General features: G+C 38.4%; 1 protein-coding gene across 12 annotated transcripts in view; it reads left to right on the plus strand.

Annotated features, from left to right (window-relative positions):
- MYO6 (myosin VI) overlaps positions 1–14,858 on the plus strand; it is a 137,491-nt gene that overhangs the window by 63,940 nt on the left and 58,693 nt on the right. For all 12 annotated transcript variants that reach the window (XM_082405035.1, XM_082405034.1, XM_082405033.1 and 9 more), the window contains 6 exons: positions 213–286; positions 3,713–3,842; positions 5,761–5,866; positions 7,374–7,429; positions 10,034–10,131; positions 10,466–10,630. In XM_082405035.1, the coding sequence (XP_082261161.1) occupies positions 213–286; positions 3,713–3,842; positions 5,761–5,866; positions 7,374–7,429; positions 10,034–10,131; positions 10,466–10,630 (629 nt within the window). The remainder of the gene's footprint in view (positions 1–212; positions 287–3,712; positions 3,843–5,760; positions 5,867–7,373; positions 7,430–10,033; positions 10,132–10,465; positions 10,631–14,858) is intronic.

The raw sequence follows: 14,858 nt of genomic DNA on the forward strand, positions 1-14,858 counted from the left end.
TTGTTTAAAAATATCACTGTCACACATATGTAAACTAGATACATTTTAAATCAGCCTCTGGGGTTTACATGTACCAGGAAAAAAGATGGAATTAAATCTAACGTTAACAGGTGAATTTTAACTTGGATCAGAGTGATTCAGATTAAGATGGCATTGTTTTATTTTACTTTCTTTCTTCAAATATCTAATGATTTACAAATTTTCCGTCTCAGGTTCATTAATGTATTTGAATGAAGCCACACTGCTCCACAATATCAAAGTTCGATACAGTAAGGACAGAATTTACGTAAGTATTTTACCTGTACGTTAAGTTTTTGTGCGAATAATTATTTTACCTGCTACTGTTTGATTCTGTTGAGCTTGAGATTTTCTAACAGGAAATCACACTTGATCTGAGCCTGCTGAACGGAGGGTGAGCTCCGTGAGGATAAGGATTCTTTTCTGATTTATTGCTCTAACACCAGGGCTTAGACCACACATGGTACATAGTAGGCACTTAATAAATATTTGCAGAATGAAATGATGAATGCAGAGCATCATCTAATATCATTCAGACTTAAAACTATCCAATTTGGATATTTAAAAAAAAAAACACTAATTATTTTGAGTTTTGATTTTTTAACTTTTGGCATATATCTGTAGATCTTTTTTTTTTTTTTTTTTAATTTTTGGCTGTGTTGGGTCTTCGTTTCTGTGCGAGGGCTTTCTCTAGTTGCGGCAAGTGGGGGCCACTCTTCATCGTGGTGCGCGGGCCTCTCACTATCGCGGCCTCTCTTGTTGCGGAGCACAGGCTCCAGACGCGCAGGCTCAGTAGTTGTGGCTCACGGGCCCAGTTGCTCCACAGCATGTGGGATCTTCCCAGACCAGGGCTCGGACCCGTGTCCCCTGCATCGGCAGGCAGACTCTTAACCACTGCGCCACCAGGGAAGCCCCTGTAGATCTTTTTAATTGATGCAGTTTCCACATTGTTCTGCAAAACGTTTAAGGCAGACCATAAGGCATACGTAATGAAATTAAAAACTTGGAAGACAAAACAGTGTGAATTAGAATAGAAGGCAGTACGTGAGGAAATATCAGGAACACTGAAATGCTGATCATAGAGACTGAATAGTTGCAATATTTCATTCCAAACAGATAACTTACCCTAAAAACCCAGGATACTTAAAAATGAAAGACAATGCTTTTAATGGAAATAGGGTTTGTACCAAATTATTCAGATGGATACTTAACTAGTCTGTTTTAATTATAATGATTCATTGGGCACATATGAGTTCTATATATCCCTTTGTTGGCTGGAGGTAAATTACCGCACTGTAGGCCTCCTGTTATAAAGATGGGACTCTTCATTATTTTTGAACGAAGAAAACACATGGCTTCTTTGACACTTCCTAGATCAAATGACATTCTTAATCTTTTATATCGCTATCAATTTGGCTAATTGTACTTACTTAATTCTGACTAAATTACCTTTAGTCTTTGCCATCTGTCCAAGTAATGACAGCTGGGAAATAGAACTAATCTAGTCTTTTCCAGAAGAGTTTACTTGCTGTCTTTCGGTTATACATAGTTATTAAGTCTTTCCTTTCCTCCTTGACTTTTCTCAAAATCAACTAAATAGTGTATTTCGGTTAATATATATATATACACACACACACACACACACACACATATATATATATGGCTATTCTTATTTAAAAATATATTTAGAAGCAAAATTCACTTGATCAGCATACTAATATTGAGTATCTAATGTGTGCTAAATGTTGTTTTAGGTACTAAAATAATAAAAATTTAAAAAATTTGTTTGTTAAAGCAGCTTAACTTGTAATAAGTCAGTAAAAGTTGATTTAGATGTAACCATCTTTCAAGTAGAACTGGCCGCTAATTTTTCTTTACATGTCTAACATCTCTTGGTGGTAGTGGAGCAATCTTATTTATTTGAGCAAATTTTAATTGTTTTAATATCTTTTTCTTGAAGTTTACAAATTTTAAGTTACCTTTACAGAATGATCTTATTCAAAGAAATTGAGATACTTTGTTTTTATTTGGGATGTTTATAGGAAAGCTTCACACCCATGGGATTTTCGTTGGTCTTTTAAGGCTTCCTGTGCTGCAGTGGTGCTATGTTTGCTCACTGTGACCATTGATAGCTGAAGGTTTACGTGCAAAATTCATTGTGCTTTCAAAAAAATTAGTTTTCTTTTTTTCACATTATGTTTAGTTGACCTGCAAGTCTTTGCTAAATCACGTGCTTGATAGAAATAATTACCTATTTGTGAAATTTAAGTTTTTGTTTCTCATGTATAATGTCTGCATCACTCTGGAGAATTTTAAGGTTATTCCTAGCTGTTATTGCCTTCTTTTCCTAAGATGTGTATGCGGTTGTTAGATAGTGTTAGATAATGGCTGTTTAGGATCATCAGATCCTGTTTGGAAAACCAGTATTTTCAAAGTTAATGAAAGCCGTGACTGGTGGGTTTTTGCCTAGCCAGTTAATGCCTTTTAGTTTTAAAACCAGTAAATATCAGCAATACACAAATAGAGTTATTATTATCATAATATATGTAAGAGAGGGGAGCAGTTCAGAATAGTTTAAATTGGATATTTTTATACGTCTCACCAACCAGAGTTGCCACCATTCTCCCTTAGAGTTAAGTAGAACAATAGCTAACTCACATTTAACATTTCCCTTGGTTACTAAAGTCTCTATTACTTTCCTTTTGTTTCCCATAGAAACATTATTATCGGGAATTTCTTATTTTTTACCCAACTCCAGGAAACATCTTTGGGAACATTCATGGAATTTTAGATGAGTCGGCTGAGAGTTCAGGGTTTCTGCATCATTTCCCTTCCACAGCTAGAAGCAGAAAAGAGAAAAACATGGTCTTGTGTGCCCTGGTTTGGCCAGTAAACCACAACTAATTGCTAAACCACAACTCTCTTTCTCCCCACGAGGAATTTTATATATAAATCCTATTGGTGGCATTTTTCTGGTCTTTTGAAGCCACAGTTAAATTTCAGATTTAAAAGCAAGCTTCACTTGCTCATTAAACATTTAGCCCGTCAGTATTCTAGGCAATGGTTAGCGCATATGCTGTTTTGCAAAACTCTGGGACCAAGTGGTCACCACCGAGCTAAATCAGTCCTTGGCTTTCAGTGATGGGCATAGGCCTAGAGGGTCCTGTGAGCTATGTTAAACTCCTCAGGGCCTAGAGGGTCCTGTGAGCTATGTTAAACTGTTTAGTAGCCGGGTGAAGAAAGTAGTCTAGGTGAGGAATACAAATAAGCAAAACTCAGGCTGTAGGCATAGAGTAGGTGTCATAAGTGGAGTCAGCAGAAGGTGTCTGAGATGAAGGTGTAGACTCAGCTCTGCCCATGCAGACCTGTTAGTGATGAACCTGGGAGGGGGGGTGGGAGGCGCATGTTTCCTTTGAGGCAAAGGGAGGTCAAGAGAGATGATTTTGATTTTGGATGTGCTGAGCTTTAGATGGCTATGGGTTAAGAAGATGTAAATATTTATTAAGAGTTAGAGAAATAGGGGTCCTATAGAGATCAGGGAATATTTAGGTCCAGAAATGCAGATTTAGGAGTTCTACTTATAGAGAGAACTGGGGGTGTCTATTTGCTGTGTGTTCTTTCTCCTGTGACCCTTGTTTGGTTTTAAATGAAAACAGTCATTGGAAAATTTTATGTTTCTGTCTTTCCCACTTAGACATATGTGGCCAACATTCTGATTGCAGTGAACCCATACTTTGACATACCTAAAATATATTCTTCAGAAACAATAAAGTCGTACCAAGGAAAATCTCTTGGGACGATGCCACCTCATGTCTTTGCAATTGGTAAGTAATTTAATTGTATCTTAATATTTATTTTTCTTTAAATTGTACAAATTTACTCAGTTTTTCTTTTGGATTAATAAGAGATACCATGAATCGAATATGTATTTTGGAGGGCTTGTGTGCATTCTGAATGTATCACCATGTCAGGAGCATGTATTCACACAGGGTGGGGAAGATACTTTTGCGGCCAACTCACGGGGCAGTTGTACCTCATTACCTTTGTTAAAGGCCCGTGTCGTCTTAAGCGTGTCCACCCAGTTGAAAGTGGGTCATAATAAAAGCTGACCTATTGTTTTCTTCTGACTCCACCTGAAAAGTGTCCTCCTTCCACAACTAGGAAGGAGGCCCGGGCTGTCTGCTGTTACCCAGGTCATCACTAGTGAGCGCGTTACCTGGGCTAGAAAGGAGCTGTGAGAGCAGACGTCTTCCATGCTTTGCCCCGCATCAGGGCTCTGTAAACTGTAAAGGATCGACAGTGATACATGCTTCCTATCTCTGGGGGATCCGTGTGGGAAGGCAGCAACATCTGTCTCTGCCTTTCTCAGGCGCTGTCTCATCTCAGAGCACTTTAGCTCTGAGGAGCAGAGAGGGAGTTATTTGACAGGCGTCCCCTGTAGCTGGTGGCTGCAGGTACAGAGATGTTAGCTAAGCCTTGGGATTCAGACATAGCTGGTTCTGGTTCTTAGTGCAACCAGAACCGTTTTGGTTCTGGTTCTTAGTGCAATTAGTTTCTCTTTGGGCTTTCTCTTTGTACCTGTATTATGGCCTGACCGGGCTTCACCTCTAGATTTGGCTGACCATGTACTGTGTGCTACTAGGCAAGAATGAATGTGTACAGCAAGTCCAGTGCAGCTGCACATTGAGTTCTGGTTCTGTGATGCTCTGATGGGCTTGGGAGTGTGTTCTATCAGCTGGCTAAATGGTGCAAAATCCTTAGAACCTCAGTGTGAGCAAGTTACATGTTTAAAATGTAAATAAACCGGCTTTTGTTTTTAGTTGTTTACTGCTAAAAAAGTTTTTACAACGATTCCACAAAAGTGGGTGGAACAGATTGCTGATAAATTGGTCAAGGGATGTGAATACTCCTGTGTGTAGTGTGCATTTGGCCCTTAGAGTAAAAGCCATTAGTAGAGCTTTCTTCACTGGTATGGGTAGCACATGTCTGAGGCGAGAAATAGTTGCCTTATAGGGCTAAGTTTGTCAGGACCTAATTTTTAATCAAAATTGTTTTAATTTGAGCCCACTTTAATAGAACTGAATTGTACTCATCTTGTCTGTGGAGTCTTAAAGACATTTTATAGTCTAAATTGTTGGAGTATAATGCAGATAGTTAAAAATTGTATATATAAATAATCACAAATCTAAAAAATTTAAAGCAGTTAATTTTGCCTATTTTTGAAATGCTGAAAAATTCTACACGATGTTTACATTTAATAGTAGTATTACAGGAAAAAACCCACAGATTTATTGTGCAGTTATGCATTTTTTTTTCTTCAGCAGAAATTTTGGCTGCCAGATTTCTTGATTGGTAGCTCATTACTTCTTGCTTTTTTCTCCGGGGATGTCATTAGCTATGCATAGTGAGCATTTTTCGTCTCTCTGCAGGTCTGCTCTAGTATTAGGAAAAGCTGAGCCACAGCTCATAATGTGGAGACATTCTAGTACAAACATAAGAGTTGTTTATTTGATTTCATATTACTTAGCTGTCAGGATAACTAGAGAGAACATTTAACGTATATACCTTTAGAGGTGTTTTGAACACTTTTCAATGATTTTATTTAAAAATTTTGGTAACTGTAAACACACATTATAATTTCTTTAGGAGCAAGTGCTTTTTGATAGTAAATGGACTTTCTATCATTTGGAAAATTTTGTATTTAATACACTGTTCATCGCTAATGTATTATTTTGACCCCAGCTGATAAGGCTTTTCGAGACATGAAGGTGCTCAAGATGAGTCAGTCTGTCATTGTATCTGGAGAATCAGGAGCTGGCAAAACGGAAAATACAAAATTTGTTCTAAGGTGAGGAGTATTTATCTGACCTAGAATATTTTGAGCAGGTTGATTTTTCTCAATTGTGGTAAAAAAATATATAACATAAAATTTACCATCTTAATGACTTCTCGGTGTACAGTTCAGTAGTGCTAAGTATATTCACATTGTTGTTCAGCCAGTCTCCAGAACCTTTCATCTTGAGAAACTAAAACTCTGTACCCGTTAAACAACTCCCCGTTTCCCCTGACCCCAACCCCTGGCAACCACCATTCTACTTCCTGCCTCTATGATTTTGACTACTCTAGATACCTTATATAAGTGGATCATATACTTTTTGTTTTTCTGTGGTTGGCTTATCCCCCATAGCATGATGTCCTCGAGGTTCATCCATGTTGTGGCCTGTGTCAGAATTTTCTTCCTTTTTATGGCTGAGTAATATTCCCTCGTGTGTATGTATCACATTTCGTTTACCCATTCATTCCTCAGTGGGCACTTGGGCACTTGGGTTGCTTCCATCTCTTGGCTCTTGTGAATAGTGTTGCCATGAACATGTTATGAGCAAAGAGTTACAAAGATCTCCTTGAGATTTGAACCCATTGACTTTGAATACTCTTGCATGCTTTGTGACATAGTTTGAAATGGTGGGCTCTATCCCTTTTACAAAAACAGACATGTGGGAGCTAAGCTGCAGACTGTTGAAATCTAGCCCTGACATCTATTCTCATGAGGATCCTGGAGAAGACCAGTGCTGGTTAGGAAAAGGGAAATCTTGGAATGTTCCTTCAAAATCCAGCCTTTACGTTCTTTTTTCAATAGTCCTGCCATTAGAGTGGCTGAAACCATTTTTTACCTTAAGTTTATGATGATAGGCCTTCTTATTTCTATCTCCCCACAACCCTCCTCCTAGTGTCAAAGATGAATATTTCTGTGTGCAATGTGTGGCATGTTTACAACTAAATAGTTGGTTAAAATCAGAATATTCCCAAAAAGTTTTAAAAATAATGCTGATTTAGATGTTAAAGGCCATCCAAATAGAATTTTAAACGTTTAAAAAGCTATAACAGGGGCTTTCCTGGTGGCGCAGTGGTTGAGAATCTGCCTGCTAATGCAGGAGACACGGGTTCGAGCCCTGGTCTGGGACGATCCCACGTGCCGCGTAGCAACTAGGCCTGTGAGCCACAACTACTGAGCCTGCGCGTCTGGAGCCTGTGCTCCGCAACAAGAGAGGCCACGATAGTGAGAGGCCCGCGCACCGTGATGAAGAGTGGCCCCCGCTTGCCGCAACTAGAGAAAGCCCTAGCACAGAAACGAAGACCCAACATAGCAATCAATCAATCAATCAAAATTAAAAAAAATATATTTAAAAAGCTATAACAGAATAGTAGTTGCATTTAAATATAAAATTTTAAATAAGCCATTCCAGTGCATGATCCAGGTTTAAATTTTAGATGTATTAAATAATATTAAAATTAGAAAGATAATGCATGCAATATCATTCTCATCCAGCATTTTTTTAATCCTGTATTTTAAACAGATATCTGACTGAATCGTATGGAACCGGTCAAGACATTGATGATAGAATTGTCGAAGGTATTGTTAATTTTTAAAATTCTTATTTTCCATTGTTAGATATGTACTGAAATTAACTTAGAAGAATCCTCTAAGTGGTCTGGAGTGTTCTCCAGGAGATCCAAAAGACTCTCCCATCTCCTACAAATCTTTGCTCAGATGTTATCTTCTCATTTACTTATTGTCTGTTGTCTTCCCCCCTGACCCCATGTACGTGCTAAGAGGGCAGGGATTTTGTATATTCCAAACTCCTGGAATAGTGCCTGATACATAGTATATGCTCCATAAATATCTGTCGGATGAATGAGAGGAATATAGGAAGCCCTCCTGCCTCCTGTTTATTTTGTTGACCTTGTTTTTGTAAAGGAGAAAGGGAGAGGGTTATTTGGAAATGAGGTGCTGGGGGAAATCATTTTAACGAAAGAGTACACTTGGAAGGCAGGAGTCTGTAAATTGACTTCCTCGGGCTGTCAGGGCTTGCTCACCCCTTAGAGCCTTCTCGGATCCTGTTTGGTCTCCGCCGCCGTCACGCTGAGTCTGCAGCAACCTCCTGCAGCACAGGTTCCTGTCTGGTCTCCCCTCTTATGGTCTCGCTGCCCTTTAACCTATTCTCTGTGTGGAAGTTGGAATGACCTCTTTTGCTCTGAGCCCTTTATTGGCTTCGTATTTCTCTCAAGCTAAAACCCCAAATTCATATCATCACCTCCAGTGCTCTGTGTGGCCTGCCCCACCTCCTCTGGTCTGATTGAGTCGTTCCTCTGCAGCCTTATGCTTTCGTCACATTGATCTCCTTTTAGTTCTCTGAGGTGTTTCACGCCTCTTTGGACACTCTTCTCACCCCTTCAGTAAGTATTTAATAATGATGATGATACTGACATGTGTGGGATGTGTTAGGCATTGTCTGATTTGCTTAAAATCTGTTACCTAACTTAAATCTCCATAGAATACGAGGTAAGTACTATTTTATCCCTGCTTCACAGATGAGAAACTAAGGTAGAAAGAGTTTAAGTAACTTTCTGAAGAGTAAATAAGCTCATCAGTTGTGGAAATGGGACATAAACCCAGGCATCTTAACTATATGCTCTACTAGGTGCATATTTTAATATTCTTGACATTTTAAAGAAAAATTCCAGTTGAACAAAAATTTATCAGGGGCCTTTTATGTTCATGCATTTCGCTATATCATGGCAGGCAAATGTTACATACATTTTTTTCACAATTATGTAAAATATGCATGTAGATGAATATAAATTTGACTCTAATAAACGTTTTTAAAGTTTGCATCAGTAAGATTTTTCATATTTCTTGATATAAATAGTTTTCTAATTTTTATCTACAGTTCTCACTGTGGTACTGTGACACACCTAGGTATAGTCACAGTAAAGTGCCTTTAGTGAGGGAATTGCCCTTTAAAATTGAATAAATAAAAAACAAATAATGGGTTAATTTAATAGAATACTAATTAATATTCAGACTTGTTTACTTGAGGTACAGATTTGCTTTGAAACCAGATAAGCCTGGTTTCTTCTATGAGAACGTACTGTGCAATGTGTAACGTGCTCTAGTTGAGGACAGTTGGAAAGTGTTATTCCAAATGTCTCTACAGCTCCTTACTGGAGAATAGTTTATGTTAACTGGCAGGGCCATAGAAATCTTTAGGTGAGGAATACATGCTAGTATTTCTTTTAGTTTTAATACTTTCTTATTTTAGCAAGTGAAGCAATGTGGGAGTGATCTTTAAAAGGGTTTAGTGACTAGTTAAGCTTTCTACTGTGGATAGAATAAGAGAAATGGACTTTAAAAGATTTCATAAGAAATATTCTAGCAGTAAACATATGAAGCAGTTTATGAGGTTATTGAAGGAATATATGAGTAAGATTGACACTAATCTGGTATGCTTATAGTTAAGAGTGGTGAGTACCAGAATAGACTCTAGGAGCTCTTTTCCAGTCAGGTAGAGAGAGAGCGAGCGAGAGAGAGAATGTGTGAAATTATAAAATGAAGACAGTTAAAATTTTACATTTGTTCATTGGGATTTCAAGAACTATTGTTCTGAGAACCTTTCGTAGGTAATTCTGTAAATGCTTATTTGTTAGATTTTGTTGGATGTGCATGTAAAAATGTTAAATCTATCAAAAAAAATGTTAAATCTGGAGGTTTTATTAATGTATATTTTTAAATGTAAGTCAACTAATAACTTCTTGCCTGTATTTCGTCACAGGAAGCTTGCTGTTTTCTTTACTATCGTCACTGCTCTTGTAGGGCTGATGTGAAAACCATAAAATTTTTAGGGAGTAATTTTTAAAGTTGAGTTATAAATTTTGTAACCTAGTGACTTTTGAAAATTTAATCTTTCTCATAACACTTACTTTTTTTTTTTTTTTTTAAATAAATTTTGAGTAACTTTTCCATCTCTTGCACTTTAATAGGGCCCGCACATAGTGGTACTCAATAAATATTTGTGGGATTTGACATTACAAGTGAATTCATTCATGTTAATGTTTCTGAGAATACTTTTCTAGTTATTTATGTTTATTAATAAATGGAAACATACTATGCATGTTGCTTTGTAATTGTCCTTCATGCTAACTTTCTGATGACGTATTTTCACTTCTTTTTCAATAGCTAACCCACTCTTAGAAGCCTTTGGAAATGCAAAGACTGTTCGCAACAATAATAGCAGTCGATTTGGGAAATTTGTGGAAATACATTTCAATGAAAAGGTAAGTGAGAGTGAGTTTCGGGGTAATATGTTTGGGGAGTGTTTTTGGAAAATACAGGGAGGGTCTTGATAGAATTGGTGCTGTACTTGAACTCATGGCAAATATATTTAAATTTTCCTCTTTTACTTTTAAACAGTTGGGATAATATATATGTTCACTGTGATCTCTGTAAATACTATAAACTTACATTTAGTTATCTGTTTTTTCCCCTTTATTTCATAAATTACAACCGCTTTGATAGACAAATGATTATTAGAAAAGATAATTTAACATTGGTAGGTTATACTTTAAGACTTTAAATGCAAAAACGTAATTTCTCTGTTTTGTTTTTTAGAGTTCAGTTGTTGGAGGATTTGTTTCACATTATCTTCTAGAGAAATCTAGGATCTGTGTTCAAGGCAAAGAGGAAAGGAATTATCATATCTTTTATAGGTTATGTGCTGGTGCTTCTGAAGATACTAGGGAAAGACTTCATTTGAGCTCCCCAGATAATTTTCGGGTAGGTTGGATGAAAAGAAATTTCCTACAATTCTTGCAAATTGAGTTGCCTTCTATTCTAAAACTTATTTCAGTGGATTTTGATGTCTAGTTGCATATAACTTACATTAAATTCAGTGTAATAGGATAGAATGACTTTTGTACTAAGTAGATCTGTATTGAGATTTACTGCTGAGTTTATAACACTGTATGAGGAGGTACATAATGGGATAGGTAAAAGGATAGATGCTAAACCCCTTAAACTCAATAAGAAGTTTATAATAGTTCTGTAATGCTAGCTTTAATGTTACCTTTGACTGATTTGTAAAAAATAGTTTGACCACTGAATTAATAAAGGACCCTACTTGTCTTCCTTCATTCAGTTCAACAAATATTTATTCCTTACCCATTGGGTACCAGGCATTGTGCCAGAGTTAAAAAGATAAATGAGACACAGTTCCTGCTTCTGAGTAACTTAAATTGGTGGGAAGCACACACACACACACACACACACACACATGCACACACACACACACACACACATGCACACATACACACACACAGTCTGACTGATATGTCAAATGATAAGTGAGAGAGATGCATAGGGTGCTGGTGATTTTGGAAAAACTTTACTGGAACAGTTGATGCTGGATCAGAATCCTGAAGGATTTTCAAGTGTTAACTATAACTAGAGGAAGAAACATGCAGAGATATTCCTGGTAGATGCAAAAAGATGAACAAAGAAAGGCAGGAAATAGCTTAATGGTAGGACAGGAAGGGGTGGGAGGTGAGGCTAGAGAGTTTGGTCTTACTTCTGTGGTGAGTAAGGAGCTGATCGAAGGGCGTTAAGTAGAAAGTTGGATATCAGGTCTGTACTTACCTCTGGGTTTAATATGGAAGATAGCTTTAAGAGGGTAGGGGAGGGGATGGATAGAAATTGCAGCCATGGGTAAATGGGTTGGGAACCTGTGGCTTTAGGTGACGTAGCAGTTACTCAGTGCCTGAATTTGTTTTAGCGATGGCAGGGTTACTGAGGAGGGGATGTGTGAAATAGGAGGAGGTAAAAATTGGCAGGACTTGGAGACTGAAGTAGGTAAGGAGAAGGAGGAGTCTGGAATGAGTTTCCAAAATACGATTAGGGTCACTGGGTGGCTGTAAGTACCACATTGGGGCCAGATGGAAGAAGTATGGCGTGTAGGATGAGTCCAGTTTTGGAGCCTGTGGGTCATCTGAGTGGAGCTGTTTGGAGGACTCTTGGGTGAACTAAGGTCAGGTCAGTGCTGCAGGGACAGGTTTGGGAGACATCAGCGCCCTGGCGGTAGTTTAGTTACAACTGTGACAGTGAGTAGTTGAGGCTGTCCAGAGAGATTGCACAATGTAGAAAAGCATGTGCCAGGATCCAAACTGTGGAGTTGAAGAGGATGAGCAGATGAAGAGTTGCCCCAGAAAGAAAGCACAAGTGGGGTAGTGAGAGAAGTACAGGGAAATCAGGAGTGCCAAGGATCACCAGTCAATACTGAGTTTCAGGAAGTGGTGACTGGGGGGTGGCTAACGTAACGACAGATTCTCAGCTAGAAGGTAGTGTCCCTGTGTGGGACACGGGAGTCACGGGGTGCGGGGAGGGAATGCAGTTTGTGTGAAGCTCTCCAGGGGATTCTCATAGTCCTCTCTGGCCAGAAGTCCTCCATTTGAGAATCATGGCACACGTTAATGCTTAATTATTGTTCTGTGTGTGAGTGTGTGTGTGTGTTTGCAACCCGGCTTCTTCTTTTATTACGTCGATCAATTTCTTTTCATGTATATTTGGAAATTTAAAAACTCTGTTGTTTTAAAAGGCTTTATAACTGCATCTATTTATATAATTCTGAAATGTTTAACCTTCTCTAGAACTCACCAAATTAATTGGAATTTGAAGTTAGTTGCCCACATTATCTTCATGACAGTAGAAGAGGCATTTTTCTACAATGATTTTGAGAACAGGAATATAAATTAATATGAATCATATAAAATTTAATACTGATGATGTGGCTTTGTCAACACTGAGTTAATGATAAAGTGATGTGACTATTCTTGTCTTAATATAGCATTTCTTTCCACTTGGGGGCTTGGGAACATAGTTTCTGTGTCTCAGAATGTACAGTCTTTCCTGGCACAAGGACAGCCATCCTAAGGGGGCAGCCACTGAAATGCTTTATCAGGTCAGAGAGTTTCTTGTCTCTGTGGCATGAACTGGGAGAGTCCTTTCGCTGGTAAGAGGAAACTCGTGGAACAGCATTACCTTTCATCCAAAAACACCTGCCATCTTGGATATTCCTCTCAGGCAGGTGTGCACACACCTCTGTATTCCTTCCCCCAAATGATTCTGCCTTAGAGTGACTTAAAAGTGTGTTGGTCATTTCAACAGGTTTTTCTCGGATTTAGTTTAGGCCTCCAGTTATAACTCAGGGGTAAAGTTGTAAAGACAAAGGAGAAACCCTACAGCAGGGTGAACGCTTTCCCCCCCGTTTTTTTGGTCACTATTCTATCCAAATTAGTATGTAAAGAATTGTAGAGATACATCTGTTTGAAAACACCCATATTAACTCCACAGGTACTTTAGAAAATAAAAGGTTTAAAACGCTTGCATTATTCAAAAATTTGTAATATTTTTGCACATGTTTCATGGAAGCATTTGTTATAGTCATGCAAGAATCCTTGAATATAAATAAAGCTTGGATAGAATGAGAATGGGTGACAAGAATAGCTATAGCTTTCTAGTTACAGAAAAGTTAGAAGAAACAAGTATTTTTCTTAGGTTTTAATATTAAGTCCATCTGTCCAAAAGCCAAGTATTTGATAAAACAGTTGGGGCGGGTGGATAAGACTCTTGCTAGCAAAGAAAACATTTGTTTTGGCTCTATATAGTTAAGCTACTATTATTCTACTAAATAAAAGAGCTCTGTTTTGAAACAGTCAATTGAAAATGCTCATCAGTATTATCCCCTCTCCCTTCTATTTTATTCTTTCCCCCAAGATTCTAGGCTACAAAGAAAAATTCATTGCATATTATTTTCTGGTTTTAACTGTATTTTAATATTTCACTGTAATGGGGGGAGATAAATGCATTGATCATCTAAAGTATTAATTTATCCCTAAATCTTTCAAAATTTACTGTAAATTTTTCCTTGGTATGTAATACGTTATCGATATATTTAACCATGGAATTGATGCCATGGGACAGTGGAATCCTAGTGACCTGATTTAAGAAAAACTGAGACGTTTAAAAAATTTTCTCATCCTGTTCCCTGTGCATGTCCTTCCTGAACGACCCCCACCCCTTAAGTGTGGGTAAAAGATCCTCTTCAAGACCAGTATATTATTTTCTTCTCAGCTGCTTCCCTTATTCTGTGTTTTCAAAGCACTTAACCTTTAAAGGCTTCTGGGCAGGAAAGTAAATCATTGAGATAAAAGCTGAAATCGTTCTTTGAATACCTGTGAAGGTTTGTAAAGCAAGTGTTGTAATTTATGTACAATTAGTGTTAACTGTCAGTCAGTATGAAAGGCATGTTTTGAAGGACTGATTGTAAAAATCAAAAATTAAGAAACTCAAGAATATTATTTGTTAATTATTCAGAATTTAAAATATTACTCAAAATATCAAACCACAGTGTGGGTCCTTATTTGAGACTTTTTACATATTTAGTTCATATCTTATGAACTGTATTTTCAATAAGATTTAACCCTGAGAAGATTTAAAATTGCTACCTTTGAGATGTAAATTTGGGGCCTCAGACGTAAAACCGGGGTCACTGACGTAAATCTGGGGCTTGGACGTGAATCCGGGGTGCAGACGCCTGTCAAGCCCAGGCGGAGTCCCTGGTGCGCTGGGCGGTGTGGGTGGTGTACGTGGCCCGGTTCTGACCCCGAGGACACCAGGCCGCCCTGTGTGCCTCAAGCCACCACCCTGCCCCTCCGGTGACTCCAGGTCCCCATCACCGTGCCCCAGCCAATCGGTTCCAGGGATGTGGATGTCTGTGTCTTTGGAGGACCATGACTTCGCCTGCCACATGCTTTCAGGATCTTGGTTCCCAGGCCAGAGGTCGGGCCTGAGCTCCTGTGGTGGGAGCTCTGAGTCCAAACCGCTGGACTAACAAGAACCTCAGACGCCAGGGAATATCAATCGGAGTGTGGCCTCCTGGAGGTCCTCATCTCAACATCAAGACCCAGCTGTATCCAACAGCCTGCAAACTCCAGTGCTGGATGTCTCAGGC

Source organism: Balaenoptera borealis (assembly GCF_965194805.1).
Source record: "Balaenoptera borealis genome assembly, chromosome: 9".
NCBI lineage: Eukaryota > Metazoa > Chordata > Mammalia > Artiodactyla > Balaenopteridae > Balaenoptera > Balaenoptera borealis.